Source organism: Lingula anatina, chromosome 3 (genome assembly GCF_051362555.1).
Source record: "Lingula anatina isolate TDL-2025a chromosome 3, LinAna3.0, whole genome shotgun sequence".
Classification (NCBI taxonomy): Eukaryota; Metazoa; Brachiopoda; class Lingulata; order Lingulida; family Lingulidae; genus Lingula; species Lingula anatina.
The window spans coordinates 14,530,006-14,555,651 of record NC_141769.1 but is presented as its reverse complement, the minus strand read 5'-3'; the positions used below and the strand labels follow the sequence as shown (position 1 = coordinate 14,555,651).

Here is a 25,646-nt window from a genome sequence, read left to right as displayed (position 1 = left end):
AAGGAGAGGGGCAGAAGCTCTGAATGGGAAAGGACAGGTGCTCCTTAATCTATAACTGACCCAACTTGGCAAGGAGTGTAAATTATTTGCTGGTTTGCTAGCATTTCAGCCTTACTAAATATATATATGTAGTATATTGTTTTGAATTACCCTGTACTAAAAATGTTTTGGGCCCTGGAAATAAACAGTGGAAATTTCCATCAGGTTGGTTATCACTAATTCTGAATCAGAGCATGAGGGCACCATTGACTTGAACTACTTTTCAAATAGGGGTGTGCATAGATTGTGAACCTGATTGTTAATATCGATTTTTTTCGAGGGTTTGGAATTTTTCAGACCAGGGTCATATACCCATGTGTATAACAAGTGAAGGAATCCATTTGGATGACTTTTGCAATCTCTCCATACAGAAATCCAAATGGATTCCATGAGTGATAGTAATACCCATGTGGGTTCCATTGGCTTTAGCCTCAGTTTTGCCCACATGGTTGTTTCTATTAGAATTTTCTAGGTTTTAAATACTACATTATCTTTTGTAAACTAGTCTGGTAGAATTCCATTCACTTCTATACATGTTTGTTGTTATTACTCTATTTATTTGTTTGTTTTTTCTTTTTTTTTTCAATTTATTAATGATATTTATTGACAAGTTTCTGGGAAAAAATGTCTGAAAGACAAATAAAGTAAGGAATGTGGCAAATGCTATATAGTTATGACAGGACCAAAGATTAGAGAATGTGGTGTGATGTACTACATGGAAATATTTACACCTTGATTAAAATTTAAGTCTTAATTAAATAAAAGTAATTTTTTTCTTTTATTCCTATTATTTTAACTAACATTTTTTCTGCTCCACTTTGGTATATAATTATATGTCAGTTTCAGAAGGCACTCTGTAATAACTTTTCAAGTGCAAGAATTGCCTTATTTTGACTGAAATCAAATAACAAACTTATTTTATTCTTTTCTCCTGTCTTTGTAATTGGGTGATACACATTTCAGAAGAGATCGATATTTTTAACATACTTGAAAAAATTTGATGAGTATTCAAGTGTCATTTGACTCATTTCATTTCAATATTCTCATTGGAACATTAAGTCTTCAAATTTACAGCCCCTTTTACAGCAGTTTTTGAAATAATCCATCTCATTTTCAGTATTTTTTTATGGAGAGCATCAAATTTGCAACATTCATTCTTTAACCCCAAATTGTGCCAAACAGTTTGTAGGTCCCAGGTTTCAAGTTTCATATTTTTGCAACATTTTAAACTTAGTGTTTTATTATTATTATTACTTTATTATTATTGTAATTATTATTTTTATTCTATTAAAGACATTGATATCATTCAGTTCTAGTCAGCCTCTTGAACTATGATGATACAGTCCCTCTGGCCTTGCTCCCATGTTGTTTATTTACTTATTTAGCTTCACCCCAGATTCACCCTCATATTTGCTAGCATCATAGGAGGCTAGGGCGATTGACCTAAATGTGAAAGGAGATAACAAAACCAATCCTGTTTAAGTCACAGTAAGAAGAAATAACTGAGGTCACAAAATCAAAATTTCTATCTTCTGTCTCACCCTATTCTCTCTCTCTCTCTCTCTCTCTCTCTCTCTAACAGGTCTCATCAGACGTCATGTACCTGGCTCACTATAAAGATAGTCCTTGTTCACTTAATCATCAGGTCATCTTCACCAATTATTGTGACACTGGGTTCCATTGATTTTATAACCTGTCATCTGTTTCAGAAGGCTGAAGGCTTTCAAGCATCCTGTCTTCCCCTGCATGTCTCACTTGGATTCACCCAGCATTCTTTGTCAAAGGCACTTAAAGGCCATGCTATCATCCAAATAGGTTAGTCAGTTTGTGAGGTCAAGAGGGTTCTGCAGAGAAAACAAAATAACCAAACAGAGTTTTAACAACGGTAAACAACATGGTAAGTGGCAATTTTTGTTTGTCGTTTGGTGTGTTTGTTTGTTTGTTTTTCCAAGCTGAGTGCATCTTGATGGTATGATATGTTCAATGACTCTTATTTGAGAGAGACATTTTTAATGTTCATTGGTCCTAATGTGTATTCAGAGTCTAATTGGTTTGAAGGTGCCATCCATTAGTTGGGAAGAACTTGGATTTTTTCACCAGCATTTCTGTAAACAAGAGTGGCTTTGATTTCAGTCTTAGCCATGGTGGACCTTTGGACTTATAAATATCAGGCCAATAAACAGTGTTACTTCAGTTATTTAAGTTTTTTAAGCTTTGTAGTTTTTGTATCTGCTCAACAAGTTTTACAATAGCTTTTGGTTTACTTAAACACTTGAATCAAATGTTTTTTTAGATGACGACAGGAAGGAATGTTTCAGAATTACAGTATTCCAATTGATACATGTTAAAGAACTCTTTCGTGGTATTCATTAAAGCCATTTTGCTGCACATCAATGTCTTTTAGATTCATCATTGCCCTATATTATTTGTCACTTTAAAAACTGAAGAAAAATGATAGATATAGATTGGTAACTTGAAGTATTTGTGTCTGTCAATAAAATAATTTTGATAATTAAAGGTATTTTTCTTTCTGTCAGTATATATATATATTTTTTTTTAAATTACAATCTATTCAGTTGATTAAGAGGTACAAGTACATTTTTCTCCAAACTCAAACTGGAAAAAAAGTGGTGTAATATGTAACAAGGGTATGCGTTTACCAGTGCACATGAAGAACTGGACTCTTGACCAATAATGAGATCTACAGACTGAATATAGTCAGTTGAATGGCAAGAAGTTTTCTATGTCCCTTGGACATGAGTTGTCTATAGCCATAGCACAAGGTGCTTTTACATACTAGTACATGTACATTAAACAGGTGTCTGGGTGTGCCTGTGTGTCAAGGATGTTGATAAAAGAAGATTTCAGGCAGAGGCCTCCAGAAAGAAACTTAAATGATGCTTTCAAAAAGCAGTTCTATTTTCCTCTGATTATAGATACATGTTTATCATAATCTTACAATGTAAGTTGAGTACATTTTAGTGGCAGAAAACAATCACCCATACCTGTTTCAGTGTGTGTTTTGTTTTGTTTTTTTTTTGTGTGTGTGTGTGTGATTTGTTTTAATAAACAAAGAACAGCCATATGCATTCTTGAAATAAACAGTGAATTATTTGGATGTAATTATATAAGCCATTTTCATGTCATAATAAGTATTTCAAAGAATTTGGCGTGAAGGTTTCAGATATCCCACAGTATTAACAATCTTAAATAAAATTGCCCTATAAATTGGTGTACCAGATCTATTTATAAATTTTGTTATCAAGTCTTGGTCCAGTTTGTGGCCTTGTTTATCATTAAATGTTAAGTTGGGAACAAACTTCACTTCACTATTTCACTGCAGTTAAAAGGACATACATGTATGAACTGTGGAAAACTGCCTTTATATACATATATATATATATATATATATATATATATATATATATATATATATATATACACACAAAGATAAATACAAAAGCAGCTTCATGTCTGACAAGATAATAGCTGGAAAAATACCACAGTGACTGATCAAGAACAGATATGCTAAAGCATATATTTTAAAAAATGAATAAAAAAATAGAAAAATACAAAAGTATATCAAAGAAATAAGAATGGTTTTGTTTTAACAAAGAATGAAGAATTTTGCATGGAATTTTCCTGCTCAGACATATATATATATCAGTTTGATAACAGTTATGTCATTTTGACCTTATTACTAGTACTTGGGTGCATGTAATCAGCCTGTATGTCTATGTAATCTTGGGCTCATTCCCAATAAAACTATCGGTCCAGCTCTGTGGGGACTCTTGCTGAATGCAACCAAATCCTGGCATTGAGTAGAAAACAGAAAACCTGGTGATTATATGAGTTGGGAAGCAGAGGGAGCTCTTAAGCCACAGTTCTATGCACCTTTAAACCTAATTACATGTAGTTGGTACAGTTCCAGTGGGGTTGCAAAGTTAAAAATGCTTAACTTTTGTTAACCTGACTCTTACCTGTGCAAAAGTGAAGTGCTTTCACCTTGCTTTCAGTGCAGAATCCAGTTATTTACTGTCAGCATGGTTACATGCACTAGGTGAAAAATGTTAAGTTTACCAGTCATGTAGTCATGGATTGAAGATATGCAGTCATAAGTGATGTAGACTGACTTCAGTGTCTGATTTCAGTGATCATAAAAATAGTTCTAATAATAATAATATCTACATTGAGTGCTAAATAGTACAAACTGTTGGCTGTCTAATCAACATGTTATGTAATGGATATGTTTGTATTACCAAGCTCAATGGATATATTAATGATTATCAATTAAAATTAAATTTAATATAACTTCCCATCCTAACCCACCAAACAAAAATCTGTAATGATCTGTAATTTGGTTTTAAACAATTAGCGTAATTTGGCTTTTAAACATACAATCAGCACAACCCATACATTAATTGATACCCATTACACAAGTAGCTGCACAGCAGGTACTCTTTTAGCTGAGTGTAAACATACCCTGCAGTATTTTTATTGCACCTGTTGATAGTTTTCGTAGCTGTTCCTTCATTAATGCTCCATCCTTCCGCATGTAGGTGATATTGAATGTCTCTAAGTAAGACTGGGGATCTATTAAAAAATCCCAAGAGTAAAAGACATTCAATAATTGATTAAATGCAGGTCAAGTTATGGGGCTTGCCAAGGTGTTCATTTATTAAATATGACATTCTTGCTTCAGGTTTATTCTTAAGTTCAGAAGAATTGTATTGTGAACATGTGAATGCATGCATGTGTGCTTCTCTGTCTGCGTGCATGCGTGTGTGTGTGTGTGTGTGTGTGTGTGTGTGTGCATGCATGTGTGTGTGCATGCATCCATGGCTCTGACAAATCAGTGATTAATGAATGATTTGATTGGTTGATTGAATAGTATTTTTCAATAGCTATATATAGATTAGATTTAGGTATTTTCACAAGATGCACTGATCTTCCTTCTTTTTAAAAAATTTCAAAGACTTCGCTCATTCCATATAGTTTCAAGATTTATAACTTTATAAGTTAAAAAGGCTTACATTTTGCAAAGTAGCTCCCCCCTCTCCCCCACATTTTTCGTTTACCTAAAATACTTATTGTACCTTAATATTATTGCATTAAAAATAAACACTTCAAGAGCACAAACTCTTTTATTTTTTGCTCCTTTATTCAACACCAAACTTGCTTCTGCACATGAGGTGGCAAAGCTTTAATTGTCAATTTCACTGCTTTGGTGTGAGATGGTGATTGGTTTATGGTGTAACTGAGCAACTAAGTGAGACATAATCATGAAACTTGGCACAGTTGACAATTAGAGTGTGAACGACAATAAGGTGCCAGCATTTGGTTTAGAATTTTGTTGTTTATGAGATATGAGCCCCTAATAATGATGCTCCAAGCATTACACAAAAATATTATTTCACGTTATTACTGATGAAATATCAGAAGTAATCATATCAAAAAAATAGTCTTGTACCACAATGTTGTACTTATTTTAGTGATTGAATAAGTGGCCTAACAGTTTTATTATCTGTTCAGGTGAGGGAGGTCAGTTTGAAATTGATATTACAGTTTTTACCCCATAAATGCAGCTGTCACCTCATCACCTTGGGTTTGCCAATTTACCTTTATGTATTTTTGATGTGACATCATTATCTCATGATATGAGAATGTTTAGTTCTGCATTATCTAAGCAAATAAGGGGGGAAATCTCGACAGATTCCCTCTCCCCCCCTTCTAAGGCTTAATGTGCATCACGTACTGCATGCACAGAAGTAATGCTTCAGCATCAAGCAGGAAAATTATCCATATCATTTACATACGGGGTTGCGTATTTTTATATTATATCATGGAAATTTCCACCAGTGAATCTGGGATGAGTAATAGATTCACGTGCAAGGCCCAAACTGTATAACTGTTTCTAAGAGCCACTACCTGGAAATTTGTAAAAAGGTAGGCACTTATTTTTTCCAAGGAATCTTTTCAATGTTATGGTAATATGCTAAGGTTATATTTTAACAAAGATAGTACGCTGCTACTGGTGTTCTTAGGGCTGTTTTGCAAAGCTATGTAGTTTGCTGGCAGTTGTATCACATGCTAAACTCAGAGGTTGACCCACATTGTTAATTAAAGCATATTTTTATTGAAAAAATGTTGCCCCCTCTTGGTAGGATACTTCTTTGCAAGCTTCTGATCAGTGGCCATTGATCTAATCAAGAATGTATTACCAATGGTAATACATTCTTGACCAATATAGTAATTAAGCTTAGTTCATAAGCTCTAGATATATGTTTGTTCTCCTGCCTGCCATCATACCTAGAACTATGCTGCAATTTTTGAACACGTGAGTTTATGTTAGTACTAGACATGCACCCTGTTTATGACCAATGTAAAACTGAAAACAGCTGACCAGGGCTGGTTTCAATAAGTATTTGTTGAATAGCTAACAATTTTTTTAAATAAATAAGACCCCCTTTTTGAATTGTTAGGGATGAGGAAATTGCTGAAAGACATAAGTTTATTTCAGCCAAAGTTAGAATTTATTTTTATAGGTTTCAGTTTGTTTGTTTGTTTACTTCCATAGCCTTATTTGATAACCTTAACAGACCCTTAACAGATATATGCAGCATTACAAAAGGGTATATAAGTGCAGTCTTTCATTTATGTTACAATGCCTTTATGTTAAATTTCTTCAGCAGAGATATGACCTCCAGAAGATGGTAAATGATGGAAGAAATTTTTATTGATAAAATGTTAAGTGCACCTCAAAAGAAAAGTTCAAAATGCTATTTTGTAGTCCTTGTCAGTAGCTTCATAAAGTAGTAAGAATTGTATAAATAGTGATGTGCTCTGGGGACAGAGAAATCCCTGAAATCTTAAGCAACATTTTTATCCCCAAAACTTGTTTAATACGTATGTATATTATAATTCAAGAACAAGATTTTAGTTTAAATGATCTGTGAAGTATGTATAATCATACTTTTGAGTTTTTTGTGTCTGGTAACTGTTCTTTTATAAAATATATGACAAGGTACCCCCCCCCCCCCCCCCCCAGATCATTTAGAAATATTTTCTTTTGTCAGAATATTTTCTAGGTTCTTTGTTGTTGACAAAAGAGAGGCACCCCTGATGAAGAGATAACCTTTTTTATGGATCATTTCATCTCATACGTAGTGGTAATCCACAATGCAAACATGGATATGTGACCGACTACCTTTGGGTGTTTATTTCATTTTGATTACAATAGACCTAAGACTTGTTCACACAAAGTTTAATGTTATACATAGAGCTGGATCAAGAGAGCTTGATGCTAACCAACCCTTTTCTTTGTAAATTCTTCGATGATTGGTTGACACATTGTACAAATATATGTTGTATGCATGTGGGTGTGTGCATGCATGTGTGTTTGTCTGTTTATGGAGGGTATTGAGGCAAAAAGCACAGGATATAGACCCACTAAGAGGACAGCATGAATGTTGGGCAGTTTCCGTAACATGCTGAGAAAAACTTATCCTTGTCATATCAGACTGAAAAGACTCAAATCAGTCATAGATAGAGATGTTAAGAAAGTATGCTGGATCTTTGGATAAACAAATACAGGCTTATACTGTCATAAACTGGATAAACATGCACCTTGCTCTACATCTACAGCAGCTGCTCCTTTTGCTGAGGACATGACATTTCAATCTGGACAACAACCTGACTGTCCTGTCTTGACCATCATCTAAATTTAGTTTAACTTGATGATGTAATCCTGATTTAATGCCAAAACAGATAAAGTATCTCTGATTTAGCAACATAAAGATAGAAGAGTAATTTTGAAATAAAAACAAAGACTGGGGAAAAAAGGGAAAAAAAGGTCGGGTTGCAATTTCTCTCCAGATATTTTTCTTCCAACCATTTTATTAATATTTAATTGTGATTGGTTGAGCCAGGCATCACAACTAGCACAATCAGGGCATTGTGTCACAGTAAGGTTTAATGATAGCAAAGCACTGATCAAATGTTGCTTTAGACCCTTCCTGACAAAAGTATCATACTATATATTGGTCACTGTGTAGGAAAGCAAATTTGGCCATTTGTAGGAAACAAAAAAAAAAAAAAAAAAAAAAAAAAAAAAAAAAAAAATATCACAAACTTTTCCATTATGGCATGTTGTCCATAAATCCCAGACAGACTGCTTTGAATTATATAAGTAGTAACTGAGGACAAATATACCATTTCATTCATCTGAATTGGATTCATTCTCATGGCTCAAGCTGTGTTAAAACTTCAAGGAATTTACTTCCATTGGGAATTGCCATTGAAGTTATTGAAGTTGACAACCATAGAGGCAGCTTGAACTATTATTTGGGCAGTGAGATTCAACATTTTTTTCTTAACCTTATTATGCTCGTGTGAACTTTAGAGAATGACAAAATTTATTTTTAAGATATTTTGTCATAAAGGCCAAGTCACCCTTGATATTGCTAAAAAAAACAAGTGATAATTTGGACATTGATAACTTCAGAAACATAGTAAACCGGGCATTTCAAGGTGAACTTTATTTACACGGTACATACATTGAAGATAAAAAGGTTATTCCAGTGTCACCCAGTTTTGGCCAATTTAGGTTAAACATTCTTCAAGATATCATTGTACCATGGCATCTGCCCTAGAAAACATGGCATCTGTCCTAGAATAAATATTATAGTTTACCTGAATATCTCTGTTCTTCCCAATTATTACCCAGTTTATAACCTGACCTCATTTAACCTAAAAAAAAACATAAGTAAAGATGTTTTCGTTTGGTCCATTCACACAACTTTAAAACACATCTAAAATATAGCACCACTGTGAAGGTATGTAATTATTAGTAGTGTGTGCGTGTGTGTGTTTGTGGGTGTGTGGAAAAAAATAAAAACCACTGAAATTTTCAGTGGTACAAAAATTTATTTCAGAAGTAACAAGCGTATATGTTAAAAATGCCTCACCTGTTTTGCTCATAATTGTGATTGAAAGTTCCGTGTGACCCCTTTCACATTTACTTGTTTCTGTAACTGACTTGACCAGGTAAACAGAGGAAAGCCCCATGTACTGGTACACACTTTAAATATATACATGTACTAGTCTAGTGTATGATGTGATTTATGGAAAAAAGGCTTCCATTAGAAAATACACGTGGGAGAACATCTTAGGAGAATCCTGAGGGAAATGTATTATTGACATGTACAAGTTGTATATGATATACTGTATGCCATCATTAGTTTTGCTAGCAGCTACTTACTATAGGTGTATTTTTCCATTATATAAATTTTGATATTACTGCAAAATTATTGCTCATTCTCTCTTGTATTGCAGTAGTTGGTCACACTGTATTCTATTATTTTACCACCCTGACTTTGAGAGGTCACTGTGGGAAGCTCACCTTTATAATAAGCATATTTCCACCCTACAGTGTAGCTGTTATTATAATGCTGGAGATGGCTGAAACAAGCTGATAAATGTGGCAAGTTTCCAGTGACTCTCTTAACTCTGGGTGTCTTTTACATGTACTAACAGCAACTGTGCTCTTTACCTTTATGTGCAGACAAACTGTACAGATTATACTCACTAATATATATATATATATATATATATATATATATATATATATAAGTAATCAGCATCACCCAGATGCTTTATAACTTGCTTAAATTTGATCCATGGGCTTAAAAGCTGGTCATGTTCAAAGATGGAATTTAAAAGCCTTTTTACTATCTGTCCTAGAAATCACAAATTAGCAAACAAGCTTCACAAATTACTACAGAAACATACAATGTAGATAGTACATTGTATGTTTCGATCTGTAGTAATTTGTGAAGCTTATGCTTGTAGAAGCTGTTATATCTCTTATTTCAGAGAAAACATATTATCATATAGTGCTACCGGGGTGGTGTTACATTTACTCAGTTTTTAGATATTATCCAAACATGTCTAGCCAAAGTTTACTCTTTTGCTGATCATGCAGAATGTGAACAACAACAAGCACACAGAATTGAACATTAGCTTATATTATAGTTGAGGCAAGTTCTCTTACACCTCACCTGTAGCTTTACTTTGTATTGTCTTGAAAAGGTTATATGTCAATAGTATAACGGATGTTTACTTAATGCGTTAGTTGTAAACAAGGAAGAAAAGGTTTTGTGCATAAAGGTCATGTTGAATGAATTAACCCAAGCAGTTTTACACATGTTCTTGGTGTCAAGATGTCCAGTTCCTCATGGTGGGCGGCCTCCAAGGTGGGTCAATGCTGTCACTTTTTGAATCAACTTTATGAAATGTAATTAACATAAGTTATACTGTAAGGTTTACCATAGTGTGTACTTGTTTTGAACATTAAGATAATCACCACCCACCTCCATCCCCCTGTGACCAGCCATATCTGTAACTAAGGAATGGAGCATGGTATTCGTCACTCATCTGGCCATTTTTCCCTGCAGTTTTCAGTCAGTTCTTGTGAAATTTTGATACAGATGAAAACCTTGATGTTTTATGATTACTAGTAATTAATTGATTTAAATTCTATTTGTTTTTATTGCACTTATTGGGAAACACTCCAGTGGAATTTAAGATTATATTGTAAACCAGTCAATGTCAAACCAGACCATCTTTGCATAGTCTTATACTTGAGCATGATATATTTTATTTGATTTTTTATTTTGTTTTATTTAAACAGTGGGTTTGTTGATACAAATTTATGTCTGGGAAAAAATTATACATTTACAACAACTAATTAAGTGGATATTTTCATATTGGATAATAAGTATGTAGATAAGATTAAGTAACATACATGTATTTCAAGACAATGGGAAAGATGCCATGTACTGTAATGTTGCCTAACTTTATGTGTCAATACACAAAAAGGTGTAACCCTATAACAAATACTGCAGCACATGTACATCTAGTAATCACTCAAAACTAGGTTAGGTACACAAATAACATTTGGTGAACTTAGTGACTCGTCTTGGAAATTATGTAATTTTGACCCATACATCCAGTCCCATGCAGACTGGCTCAACAGTTTGAAGAAAACAACAATCTGTAGAACACCAGACAGAGCCAAGGTGGAGGTAAGATGTCAAGGATTTCTTGCCCCTGGATAAATTAGTTTGATTTGATTTTTCATTAATGGAAACCTTTTTCCTTTATATTTTTAGGTTTGACTTGTACATATAGTGTGTATATTGTCCGAAATCTGGTAACCAAACTGAGAGTCAAAAAGGTTTATGGAAATGAACATTTTAATTCAAAAGAATATAAGTTTTCTTCAAATTGTTGCATATAAATATATCTACCTCCTACTCATGTATCTTGGTATTCTCCAAAGAAAATATATTATGGTTATTTCCTAAGTGTGTGTGTGTATGAGACTTTTGTCCCTAAATATAAGTGTAATGGTAACAGCTACTGGCACTTCAGTTTTGCACAATTGCCAAATGCACATTTCTTGTTTGTTTGTTTATATTTTCTTTTTTTTTTCCCTTTTTATTTGGGGGGGGGGGGGGGGGGGAGGGGATTTGGGTTGAATATATAATTTATCTTAGTCCATGTCAGAATCAGCTTATCTGTCATCCTTAACTTCTTTAACTGCATGGAAACATACCACCTGGTACATGAAATCCAGCAGGGTTGCTGGAGTTATAAGATACCACTTATTTAAGTGCTGCTGTCATATGGTTAGTATCTAGTAAACAGGTTAAGATTATGGCCTTCACATTTGCCTTTTTTTCTGTTTTCCTTGTATTTTCAACATAACTCATGTGGGATAAGTCATCAGGCAAATACTGTTCACGATCAGAATTAAGTTCAAAACATTATGTTAAGCTTCACTTTGGCATGTGTAAAATGTAAGGGGCATGTTTGTAGAGACAAGTGTTCAAAAGATGTTATACAAAATTTTTGCAGGCTAAAAGGGGCATAAATTGTATTTTAGGACACTTATGGACCATAAGTTTTCGCATTTTTTCCAAAACTTCAAGGAAGGAACTAAAAACTTATTTTTTTCTAATTAATAGTTTGTCAGAAGCCTTTAAGTTTAGAATGCAATTGACTAAAAACATTGGAGACTTAAAGGCCTTATATATTCTTATGTGTAGATTTTAGGTAAGAAAGTTTGCCAGTTTGAAACTGCATGGAAATGTTGCTGACACACTTAAAGCATGAGCTGTGAGAGCCCCGGCCTTTTTAATGAGGCTCAATAGTTGACTTTTATTGCTGGATGAGTTCTCTTTATGTGTGTGTGTGTGTGTGTGCATGCATGCTAAATGCACCAGCAACTTTAGCAAACAACTGCAGGAAACATTCATTTGCTAAAGATGAGATTTGTCACCCTAGTCTCTGTACCATGTTTGAGCTCAGTAACTAGCCCAAAGTTCTTATTATAGTTCGTACATGTAGTTGTTTACCATTATAGTTAAAGGTATGCAAAGGAGTTCTTAGGAGTTCCACTACTTTCATGTAAATATAAGTATAGATTACATAAATGCATGCATATACACAGTATGCAGTAATATACATGTATATTTAGCTACTATTATATACACAATATTATAATTAGTTCTTTGTACTGGAGATAAACACAGTGTATAGCCCAGTGTCAGAGCTGGTCTAAACCGGAATAGCCCAAACTCATTTTACCCAGCCTCACCACTCACCTTGGGATACCTGAGGGTGTCCCTGCATGATCTGGATATGTGCTGGCTTTAAAGTGACAGACTGTGAATGGTTCAAATTATTATCCATCATTCCTGTTTCTGCATCAAAAAGTGAATTACAATTCCACCTTGTAGTATTGGAATCAGCTTTAAAATACTCTAATATCATACTGGATACAGTTGATAGAGAGGTAGCAACCTTTCACTGACAGTGATTTTGATATTATCTGACATCATTCTTTGTACTTGTAGGAGAAACCATCTATGGGGGATAAAATTAAGCGAAAGCTGTCTTTGCCAAAGATGGTGGGCCTAGAAGACGAGAACAAAGTGCGTGGCAACTGGAGTGGTCGACTTGACTTTTTCTTGTCCTGTATTGGGTATGCTGTTGGTTTGGGTAACATATGGAGGTTTCCTTATATCTGTTACAGAAATGGTGGAGGTGAGTGCATGGCTTGTTTTAAGGATTTCATTCTAATCCTTTATGTTTACATGTTAAAATAATACTGAAGGCTTGTTGGTTGCATATTTGGCATATATCAGTTTTTTAGTTTACTGGCTAAATGTTTCAAGCAGGAGAAATTATTTGCAAGCAATAGCTGCCATTATGGATTTTTTTTTACAAATTATGGCAAAAGGTAGCAGATGAATATAATTTGTCCAACCCCTGAAAAATTGAAGGATAAACATAACAAACTTTTTTATGGAGTGATGTCTTGCAAACAATAGCTAATTCATAAAAGTGTTTTTTTCCAAGTTATTTGGTTTGAAACCTAGTTGATATGCAGCAAAATATCAACAATTTACAAATATCAGATGGTGAAGTAGTGTGTTTTGGAGACAGACAGTTAAGACAGTATAAATATAAGACTGTATATATCAAAACTCAACCATAAAAACTGTCAGAGACCACAGACCTCCATGAATAATTAACTAATAATTAATCATTAATTAATCAATAGATCATCACCAAAATTTAACCACTTTTAAGTTAGCCCACAAATATGTAACCTATGCTGAAAATTTAATCAAAACCCATACATTACATTTTGAGTTAGGCTGGCAAGGAAAAGACAAACAAAAATAACAAACAAACATGCGGAGGTCAGAAAACAACCTCGATGGCGGAGGTTATTATTACTCAAGGAGTTTTTTAAAATAAAATTTATCAGTCGACATCTTTATCTATTTTTATGGCAAACATATTTCCTGTTTATGCAGGTGCTTTCCTTATTCCATACTGCATCTTCCTGCTGCTGTGTGGAATGCCTCTTGTCTTCCTGGAGATTGCATATGGACAGTTTTGCAGCCAGAGTCCCACGGGGGTCTGGAAGCTCAGTCCAATGTTCAAAGGTAAAGAAACTTACACCTGTATTCTATAAATTTTAAGACATGGTTACTTTATTTAACCTTTGTTAAATGGCATAGAAAAAGAAGACGTTTGATTAGTTTAATGATTACAGGTGTGTAAGTCTACTTTCAGAGATGTTGGAAATAGTTGGCATTGGTTCTGAAGTCTGGATTTGTTTGTATCTTTAACATTATATTATTTCAGGCATTGGCTGGGGTATGGTGATAGTGTCTGGAATTGTGTGTATCTACTACAACATCATCATCACATGGACCCTGTATTACTTATTGATGTCCTTCCAAGCAGTTCTTCCATGGAGTCACTGCAATAATGACTGGAATGATGAGAATTGTGCTCTGTGGCATAAACGTAGTCCTAATGCTACCAACCATACACACCAGGGACCCCTAGATCCGTTGCTAGATGGCGCTGGGGTGGTGAGGTTGATGGGAAATTTGACTGCCAATAGCAGTGCCAGCTACTGGATGCACTATGGGGTGGATGGTGCTAACAGCACAAATGTCACCATACAGAGGGAGTCTCCTAGTGAACAGTATTGGCAGTAAGTATCAGAATAGGAAAAAGGCACAAATATGGACATTTCATATATAGTCAATCAGTCTAAAATTAATTAAAATCTGACTTGGCTTTCCAACTGATTGTTTCAAGTTATTGTATTTATCATGAGTTTTAAGTTTTCTAGAGCACTCATCCAGTTTAACAGAAAATCTTAAGAGATTATTTTTATGCACAAACCAATTTGATTTTATCACTAAGTAAATACATGTATGTGTAACATTGTAAATTGGCTATATTCACAATGGAAAATGCTTTTAATTTTTAATTTTTTTTTCTCCCCTTTTTTCAAGAAACCATGTACTTGAGTTGTCAGAGGGTATAGAAAACATTGGTCCCATTCGCTGGCAGCTGTTGCTGTGCCTGATATTTGCCTGGGTTATGATCTTCTTGTGTTTGTGTAAGGGTGTAAAATCTTCTGGAAAGGTATATCAGTTCTTTAAACAAATGTATTACTAATATGTTTGCAAGTAGTTTCATATGGATATGTAACTTGTATTTTTTAGCATAAGATTCATTTTATAACCTTTAACATCTTCACCATTCAAATTATCCAAAGGCAGTTTGAGATGTACTGTAAAAGTTACCTTGTCTGCAGCAATTTTTGGCTTTGGTGTCGTTCTAAAACCTTTCCTAGAGCAAATACATGTTTGTTGACTACTAGGTAGATAATGGTAAACAAGATGATATGATTGGAGATAGGCTCATATAAAACTTATGTTTACCTTTCTCTTTTAGGTTGTTTATGTTACAGCCACGTTTCCTTACTTGGTATTGATTATATTACTGGTGCGCGGAGTCACACTTCCAGGCTCTATGGAGGGGATAAAGTATTATCTTATTCCTAAATGGGAGAAACTGCTGAGCTTTAAGGTACATGTATGAAGAAAATATCTGTTCTCATTTACAAGTCATGAGAAAAGCTAATTACACTGTAGTTTTGGAATAGTGGCTGTCCTCAAACAGAAATGGCACCTTATTTTTGTACAATTTGTGGAAAAACATCCATAAAATGAAATATTAGGTAGAAGTGAGATTAACTCTGATAGCCAAAATATATGAATTTTTCAAATGATATTTAATCATATATTTATTGCACTTAGGTGTGGGCCGAGGCAGCGGGACAGATCTTCTACTCTGTTGGTGCTGCTTGGGGGGCCATGATCACATTTGCCAGCTACAACCGCTTCCAGAATAACTGCCTAAGGTGAGTTAGCTTTTAATGTAGCTAAGAATAATCTTCAAATTTCATATCTATTGCTCTAAGTATAAGAATAAAACTTTTAGACTAACTTTAATTTGCTAATAGTTTTAAGTTTAACTGTTTGACAGTAACCCATCATTGATCATTTGATATGAAATTTTGGGATGCTTCCAACTCCTATAGGGAGAGTAATGCTATTGAAAGATAAGTAATCTGAAGGGAAGTAAGTAGCATTTTGTTTTCATTCATTGCTCACCATTGATATTCAAGCACATTGGCAATTTTCTTTTCAATTTTGCATGTCCTGCACTCTGCGCTTCTGGTCACCTTCTTTTACAATGGGATGGGGGCTCTTTAGATATTTCTAGGCAGTGTTATTACAAAATTATGGGTATTTCAGTTAAAACTCTTAAAAAAATAAGGCAAATGACCTTAGTCTTGTCACTGCAATTATATGGGGATTTCTGCCTATTCAGCAATTAAACCAAGAATGGCAGCCAGATGCTTACACTTCACAACCAAATTTTTTTGTTTGTTGACCAACTTGTCAAAGACTGATAGTAAAACCACATTTTCAGTGGTCTGTTTTTATTTTTTGCCAGCCTTACCATGACTTTTTTACATGTTGTTTGATTATATTTTGTTTTTGATGTTGACGTTCAACCGACCTAAAGAGAAGATCAACCACAAGCTGGCTCAATGCAGATGTGTCAGCAGAAAGCCTTGCTTGTAATCCAGTTACGTATTATTAACATCGGTGTGATTGTCTTTCTTTTTCACAGGGATGCAATAATAGTTCCATTGCTGAATGAAGGAACCAGTATATTTGCTGGCTTTGTCATCTTTTCAATCATTGGCTTCATGGCACAAGAAACTGGAAGGACTGTTGATGCTGTCATCACTCAAGGTTCAAGAAAATTTCTGGATATACTGATGACCTTGTCCTAGAGTGGCCTTGACATGACCTTGACCTTTCTAAACATGTATTTATAAGAACTAAAATAAACTAGTATATTGAGAGTAAAAACAGGAAAATTAGACTTTAACTAAAACTTGTTATGGGTAGGTTTATAGACAAGTTTCAATAAACTGTCCAATGCAGTGCACTATACATGTAGATAACATGCCTTGTTGGTCCATCTTTACATTAATATTGTTTTTGACTGAGAAAGGTTGGCCTACTTGGGATGTTATCTCAGCTTGCTTTTGGAATTATGTCAATCCACTTGCTGGATTCTGATGAATTCAGTTTTCAGTTACATATCAATCACTTAAAATCAATTAGTTACAACACTTTTTGATAAGATACATATTTATGAAAGCAAAAGATTTAGACATGGCTGTCAAAACTGCAAAATGATGCGGCTATCAGTAGATATTTTTAAAATGCAGAGAAACATAGTGAATTTTATGATATCTTATTGAGATACACAAGGTCAAGGTCATTTCCAAGAAAGGCAGGAAAACATGAGTATACCCTTTTTTACGTTCATTTTTGCTTAAGTCCATGCAGAAACTGTATGCATCATTCTCTTTAGTACTTGTTAATTGCAAAAAAAATTGATTCAAGCTTCAGTACCCAAATATGATGCTTTTGATTTGAACCTTTCAGCAACAAGAGCAGCAATAGTTTTTTAAGTAGATATGTGTTAATCTCCATGATATTTACTTTCAGGTATTGTTGCTTTAACTAGTAAGATTGAAAGTGTGATTCTTAAGCTACTGTAATGGTCTCACTGGTATTGTGGCTATGAAGCTTGCGCTTGAAATAATCATCATAAAGCCATATATTACCCCAGTACAGTATATTATCATTCATTAGCAGTGCAGTATACTTTTCCAAGCAATAGCCAATTTAGAGTCATCGGCATCTCCTGTTTCATGATTCCTCTACTCGAGATTTTTTTTTTTTTTAATTTATGTTTTTTATTTTTGGTTGGTTTTGTTTTTGATGTTGCAAAAATGTGTAAGTTGCTTTCCTAATTACAGCCAGTTTTCTTGTCCTTTTTTTCTATGTTAATGGAATTGCAGTCATTCAGCTTCCACCGGGTTCAGAACACATGGCCGACTGGCTTGGAGATGATAAACTCAACATCAGTCTTCAATGCCCTTTACACTTTAAATCTATCTTCTGCCTGGATTAACTTTTGTATTTCAGAAAAAGATCCGCTTCTCTTGTTGGCATCTTTTCTCTGTCCAGCTTCCAGACTTTTAAGAGTTTTTTATGTAAAAATTCACTTCAGTGGAGATATTGCTTATTGTAGATCATTTATTTATTTAATTATTTTATTAATTTATTTTATGTTAAGCAGTAATACTCAGATATAATAAATACATGCTGCCATGGCATTTACAGTTAAACAAATTTGATGAGAATTTTCAGTAGGGCATCTACATTTTATTTCGGCTCAATATTTTTAGTTAATAGAAACTGCAAAAAAAAAAAAAAGACAAAAGAAAAATAGAATAAATATCAGGGCAACCTGATGAGCTGTTGTTACAATAAGAATGCTCAGAATGTGCTTTCCCTGCAGTCCTGTACCCTGATCATCCCTCATCCCTGTGTGGTGAAATGATTGTATCTTAACACGAATATCAACTGCAAATGAAAAAATAAGATAATAACTGTCTGGCTGAAAAACTGTGCACTTCTTTCACTAAGGAAGTGCACTTTTTTTCATGTTTAGCCTCTGAGAGGTTTTTCAGTAGTTAAAGCCAGCAGCAAAAACCCTTTTGTTAGCTTGTGGTCCTCACTATCACTGTGCCACATTAGATGTTGAGTTTTCAGACATATGTGATCAGTGGCAACAGGTATACCCAATTAGCAAGAATCAAGGCAAAGACAGACTTAGACCCTATCCACGTGTAGTTGGATCCTAGGGGCAAATCATTTTTCACTTCCATTGTTATTTACTTAGTACCAAATTTAAAGTTCCTGTTTTAAATCACATATCTACCAAAAATGACTGTAGCATTTCAGTAATTCATTATTGGTAGAAAAGATTATGAATAAAATGATTGCCTCAAGGTTCACAAAAGGTGAGATTAATATAGTTTCTTAAATATCCCATGCTTTATCAATCAAAGTGCCCATGTTCTTGGTGCTTTCCTTTCAGGTCCAGGATTGGCATTCGTGGTGTACCCAGGGGCCTTGGCCAAGCTGCCTATCTCTCCCATGTGGGCAGTGCTGTTCTTCCTGATGTTACTGACTGTAGGGGTGGATAGCCAGGTCTGTTCTTCTGGGTTATTATTTTGAAAATGTTTCAGATCTCTCAAAGTGTTAACAATAAGATTTAAAAGTGCTCAAACTAAAGTTATTAGAATCCGCTTGATAATCAAAACCAATGCTTTTTTTAATGAAATTTCAAAAAAGTTAAATTTATTAAAGATTTTCTCTAAATAATCTAATATTTTATTCAGAATATCTTATCTTGGATCCCTTTGACAAGGGAAGATATAGTTTGAAGCTGCCCTTTAGATATTATTCTGTCCTGTTGTATATACCAAGTTGGTTTATTGTACCACCAGCGTTAGCGCTGGCGGTACACATGGTTTTAGTCCCGTCCGGTCCGTTCCGCCGGCTCCGCCGCCATGTTACCGTTACTGCTTCTCCTCCTAGACGGTAAGGGCCCCCATACCCATCTCTTGGATTTAGGTCACCTATAATCTCAACTCGTTCCACGTAAAATTTGGGCTTTGTCGGTATTGGGGTCTAGGTGTGGCATTCATTGTAATGCACCCTTGTCCAAAAATGGCAAAATTAAATGCTAATTATCTACCCTACGGAAGGAATTATGGGAAAAATTTCTATAGACGGCTTTCCAAAAGTCATATGTGCAGATTTCAAATATGCCCTTGGATTTCAAGGTCAAACAGGCCAAATTTTTCAAAAAAATGAATTTTTTACGAAAAAAAATTATTTGCGCTGTTATTCAGACACCACACAGACTTAACCAATAATATTATTGGAAAATGATACCCTTCAGGTCATCTTTCATCTCCGTGAATTTGGGGTCAATCGTTGCATTTTAACGGGAGTAGCGGCCATAAGATACCGAAACTGAAAACTGTCTCTAATTCGGGAACCGTTAATGCTAGAGACCCATTCTTTTTTGCATTTTATAGAGCATGTAAAGCCCAACACTGGAGGTGGTCTCCGTTTTTTTGTATTCCATACGGTTTTCGAGCTACGCTGTATCAAAAAGTACATATTGGTGGTGAAAGCAAAATGTGCAGTACGGTAATGGATAATAAATTTTGAACTCTGGAAAAATAAAACATAAGGCTTGGCAAAGCAGACAACTTGTGGTCAAAAATGACATTATTTCATCAAATTTGAACTTCTGGAACTTCAGAGCACCTCCCATTTCAAGAATTTCGACCAAAATGACCTTTTCTTTATTTTAATTAATTTTTTCTGTAGGAAATTTATGGCACATTAAGGTAACTCCAAAATTATAACATTTAGTCCCTTATATCTCCAAAACTGGCAGAGATAGGTCCAAAGTTACTATTGAACTTGAATAGGAAGTCATATACTGGCAATCTAAATGTGACCTTGAAATTGACCTTTGACCTACTTTTCACCATGAATTGAACTATGAAAATTTTGCTTCCCTTTTATCTCCAAAACTGGCAGAGATAGGTCCATAGTTTCTATTGAACTTGAATAGGAAGTCATATACTGGCAATCTAAATGTGACCTTGAAATTGACCTTTGACCTACTTTTCACCATGAATTGAACTTCGAAAATTTTGCTTCCCTTTTATCTCCAAAACTGGCAGAGATAGGTCCATAGTTTCTATTGAACTTGAATATGAAGTCATATACTGGCAATTTAAATGTGACCTTGAAATTGACCTTTGACCTACTTTTCACCATGAACTGAACTTTGCAAATTTTGCTTCCCTTATATCCCCAAAACTGGCAGAGATAGGTCCATAGTTACTATTGAAGTTGAATAGGAAGTCATATACTGGCAATTTTACTGTGACCTTGAAATTGACCTTTGACCTACTTTTCACCATGAACTGAACTTTGCATATTTTTCTTCCCTTTTATCTACAAAACTGGCAGAGATAGGTCCATAGTTACTATTGAACTTGAATAGGAAGTCAGAGATAGGTCCATAGTTTCTATTGAACTTGCATGGAAAGTCATATACTGGCAATCTAAGTGTGACCTTGAAATTGACCTTTGACCTACTTTTTATCATGAATTGAACTTTGCAAATTTTGGTTCCCTTTTATCTCCAAACCTGGCAGAGATAGTTCCATAGTTACCATTAAAGTTGAATAGGAAGTCATATACTGGCAATTTACTGTGACCTTGAAATTGACCTTTGACCTACCTTACGATGAACTTAACTTTGATTGTACCATTTTAAGTTATATATATTTTTTGCATATTTTGAAAATTCTTGTTGATTGCATTTTTACAGCTTGTCAAGCATAAGACTGGTGGCTGTGTCCCTTCTTTTGTGTATGTGGGGGTCTATATGAATGCGCTTGCTCCAGCTGGTGGTACAATATTCGGAGGCGGTATCGCCTCTCTGATCCTCTAGTTTAGTACACATTATTGATTATGTCAGACATGTGCTCTCTTAGTGCACTGCATGATAATAAATCTGTTTTTTCAGTTTGGTATGTTTGAGACTATGACATCTGCCTTTGTGGATGAGTACCCACATTTCCTGAGGAAGAGGAAGACCCTGTTTATTGCTGCCACTTGTTTTGTACAGTTCCTTCTTGGAATTGTTATTGTCACTAAGGTAATGACCACATAATACAGAGTGTATATAATAGCCAATACCACAAAGAGAAGAAGAAGTCTCTGGCCATTCTTAAGAAGAGAATAGATCTTTTTGATGGAATGTAGGCTAGTGAATAATTATGCTTTAAAAGTGATGTATCTGTCAGTCTTTTATTTTTCATTCAGGGTGGGATCTATATCCTCCAGATCATGGACTGGTACAGCTCCACGTATTCACTTATGGTCTTCTCCTTTATGGAGTGTATTGTGGTGGCCTATGTGTATGGTAAGAAGTAGTTTTCATTTATTTTCTCTCTTTTTGATGACTTCTGAAATGTTTCTCGCTGCTGTGATTGTGTTGGTAAATGTATGTTCAACAACATTTGTTTCTGTTGCAGGCAATGTATAAAAATCTTGATCATTTTCTCTGAAATGTAAAATGTTAAGTATTCTGAAAATATTACTTTTATTTAGGATAGTTGGCTTTAAAATGTATTTATAAATAAATATGTATTATTTGGTAATAATGGCCTCAACTTCGTATATCAAAAAATACATTTTATATATAAATATGTTTTTGCAGGAGTCGACCGCTTTTATGAGGACATAGAGCTGATGATTGGGCGTAAGCCTCCAATACTGTACAAATATTCCTGGCTGTTTGTGACCCCAGCAGTGATACTTGTGAGTAATTTCTTAACTCAAATATATAATGCTGTGTAATTTAATTGTTATAATTGGGTAATGACAGAAATGGTTGAAACATTCACTTGACATTTGCTCATCCTGTGGCTGATAAGATATGGATTACTTAACACCTAAATTGTGTATAGGTAATTCAAAACAGGTTTTCAGTTTTTTTTTCTCCTATGAAATAGGTAGATCTATCACAGATATGAAAAATTATGTCATTTTTCATTTGTGCTAGGTTTCTGAGTTGCTGTTAGTACTCTGAAATAAGAATTAATTTTCCATGATTTTTTCCAAGAAATAAATGAAACCCTTTTATGTCACTTTGTAATTCCCACCAGTTCATCTTTGTCGCCACCTTCCTTCAACATGAGTCGGTAACATATGGGGATTACCATTATCCAGCATGGGCTATTGTTCTTGGGTGGCTCCTAGCCCTCTGCTCTATACTGCCTATACCTGGAATAATGATTCTGAAGATTGTGAGGGAAAAAGGGCCAATCTTGCAGGTAAGTTATACAGTAGGTCCCCTAGTGTTAATTATTTATAAGATCTCATGAAAACTGTACTCTTGAAAAGCATCAGTCACTATGGCTGTATTCCCAGAGCTTTTAGATCGATCTATCCCCGCGGGGAGTCTCACTAGATTACTGTCAGATAATCCGGCTTAAATGTCCGTCCCGCCTACTACAAGCTGTAAGGGAGTAATTAACTTTCGTGTCCGCCCAGCTGACAGCTATTTAGCGTGAACCCCCAGGGAGTTAGGTCGATCTAAAGTAGATTGATCTAATCTCTGGAAATGGGGTCTATCAGTATACTATAGTTAGAAATCTTTGTACTTTTCACAGTTACACACACACACACACACACACACACACACACATCAGTTTATTTATTTATTTATTGAATAGTAAATTGTATTCAAGTTTAATTCAGCTTTGATTTAGGAGGCAAGATTTTCAGTTTTTAATAAATATTTTTTTGGATATATTCAAGGACTAGTTGATGGCTCTCATCATATTTCTGTCCTTTGTCTTGTTTTTAGAGAATCAAGAAGCTCTGTCGCCCGGCAGTGGACTGGGGTCCAGTGCCAACCAAGTTCCGTGAGCAGTACTATGAATCCCTCAGCCCAGCCCGCCGCCAGTGGTTACGAGAGTTTCACCCAGAAATGAAATTTACAGTGAATCAGTTAGAGGATGAAGGCATTATGATGAAACCGCTGAAACCAAATGATTCCCTGCATGATAAGCCAGCTTCAGTTCCCCATGAAGAGAAAGCTTTGATTCAAGGACAGCAAGAGTGTAACAATGTATAACATGAAATGAGAAGAAAAGAAAAACTTTTGTATCTTTACTAGTGGGGTGAGCAAACTTTACACTAACAAAATTGTTGGAAGAGGCCTTTATATATATATATAGTACAGTAGTAAAGTTGACTGAAAGAGAAAAATCATGATAGAAAAAACTCTTATAAAAGGACTGGAAAAAAGGATTGGAAGGGCAAAAATGATAAGAAATGTCAGCCATTTTTCATTGTCATTTTGGCTGCAGTGGCAGTTGTTATTATCATTATTATTACCCATGCTTAGTCATGCTTCACATTAAAGACAACATTACCTCATTTTTCCTTTTTATACACACAACTTTTGCTCATTTTACATTAGATATTGTCTGAAATGCTCCACTTGTATATTTTTGATCACTTTTGTTAGTAATTTCCCAAAATGTCGGATGTCAGTGTCCATTTTTCAAAACACAATCCAAATATGTTTCAAGGTCACTTTTTGTATTGCATTTGAGTAATATTAATGTTTTCTAAGTTTTGCCTTCTGCAAGTATTTCAAGACTAACTTATGTAAGTCATATAATGCTCATCTTCTGTCTGCTGTCAGCAATCATTTCCAGTTATAAACATTAACAGAAAGTGTTTAATGAGTAGACCATCCAACAAAACGTGATGTGAATTGGACTCCTTGCATTTTCATCAATATGGGCTATCCATGGCAATCATATCATTACTATTACATTATATTTCAACTATGATCTCACTGTCTGACATTTGTCATTTATGACGGTACTGATGTAAAATGTACAGATATGGTACATATTTGATAAGTGGCTGGGGTGTCACAAAACACAAGAATTGAGAAGTGCTGCTGTTACATGATGTTTTACTATGAAAAGGTTTTTTTAATACATGTGCAGAAATTATTAAATTATAGTTTGACATATTGATTTTAAGCTCATCAAAAGATATATACCTCAGATGAATTGGATGTATGTTATAGTTATCAATAATTCTTCAACATTAACAATACAATTATGAAAACAATTATTTTAGAATTTGAGGTGTATTTAAAAATTTTTTGATATTAGTAACGGTAATGTGGGGATTTGTGTTATTTGCTCACGGTTTGTCTGAAAGGAAAAATATTTGTTGATCGACAAATTTTAACCAAGTTAATGAATTTTTTTATACTTGACTGACAAGATAATTTTATACTTCCACTGTTGATAGTCATGACCAAGTAAAGAATATATATTTATTTACTTATTTTTATTTATTTATTTTTAAATATCTGGACCTATTTCAAATTGTAATTTTTTTATTAAGAAGTTTGAAAGTTGGAGTTTTGGTTACCAATGATATTAAGAAAAGAGGTAGCTTTGGTTGAAGTATGAGTCTGCCAATATTCCTACTCTACTGGGCACTATATACTTGAAGATCCAATGTGGCCATCTTGTAACTTTCTTCAAAGTTTAATAAGGCTATTGTTTTGATGTGATGATGACCGGATAGAATCAAAGTATTGAATATGTATCTAGATCCCCTGGTAGTATTGGTAGGCAGAGGGTATACTTTCTTTATCTTAATTCTTTGTACAGCTGGTGATATTCATCAAAGATAAATCATATTGATTTGCTATTGGGACAGTATAATGGTTTTATTGTATTAGTTTGTGTTCAGATACGTTTTAGTCTATTTGCATGTAGTATCTTTGACAAGCTTGAGTTAACATGTGTAGATAATGTATGCCTTAAAACCTGCACATAGTTATCCTTTTCTAAGCAGGTAAATTTTATGTGGTGGTTTGCCTTTCTTAGATATAATTTGATGTTTAATTGTACTGCAAAGACAATTGGTAACTGATAAGTGACAACTTATAGCATGAAAAATTGATTTGTTTCAAGATCATTAATTGCTCAATTTCATTAAATGTATATTCCTAAGAACATTTTCTGAAACATGAAACCAGTTCAGCCTACTCGAATTTTGTTTACATAAGCAGTGATTTATCTTTTGTAGCAAATCATGAGTCCATAAAATTTGATATTAGTGAAATAAATTTTGTAGGTAAAATTCAAG

The 25,646-nt window shown here is 34.4% G+C and overlaps 1 protein-coding gene across 7 annotated transcripts; it reads left to right on the top strand.

Moving 5' to 3' along the window:
• Positions 1–1,797: 1,797 nt before the first annotated feature.
• LOC106150514 (sodium- and chloride-dependent glycine transporter 1) lies at positions 1,798–25,640 on the top strand. 7 transcript variants are annotated; one of them, XM_087009914.1, is made up of 14 exons: positions 1,798–1,936; positions 12,960–13,149; positions 13,929–14,060; positions 14,263–14,620; positions 14,928–15,060; positions 15,373–15,507; positions 15,738–15,841; positions 16,621–16,745; positions 18,955–19,067; positions 21,478–21,609; positions 21,777–21,876; positions 22,174–22,274; positions 22,622–22,789; positions 23,326–25,640. In XM_087009914.1, the coding sequence occupies exons 1-14, from the start codon at positions 1,934–1,936 to the stop codon at positions 23,593–23,595; spliced, it is 2,064 nt and encodes a 687-aa protein (XP_086866040.1). In that variant the 5' UTR covers positions 1,798–1,933; the 3' UTR covers positions 23,596–25,640. The 7 variants fall into 7 exon arrangements, with proteins under 7 accessions (XP_086866040.1, XP_086866044.1, XP_086866039.1 ...); XM_087009918.1 differs by lacking the exon at positions 1,798–1,936 and adding an exon at positions 5,962–5,985; XM_087009913.1 differs by lacking the exon at positions 1,798–1,936 and adding an exon at positions 10,141–10,292.
• The last annotated feature ends 6 nt before the right edge of the window (positions 25,641–25,646 follow it).

Excerpts from the sequence above, each read along its gene's own strand:
- LOC106150514 (XM_087009913.1), top strand. The coding sequence starts at position 10,260 with ATGTCCAGTTCCTCATGGTGGGCGGCCTCCAAG. Across the intron at positions 10,293-12,959 it reads CATGGTGGGCGGCCTCCAAG|GAGAAACCATCTATGGGGGA; the intron begins GTGGGTCAATGC and ends TTGTACTTGTAG. Across the intron at positions 16,746-18,954 it reads TGATGCTGTCATCACTCAAG|GTCCAGGATTGGCATTCGTG; the intron begins GTTCAAGAAAAT and ends CTTTCCTTTCAG.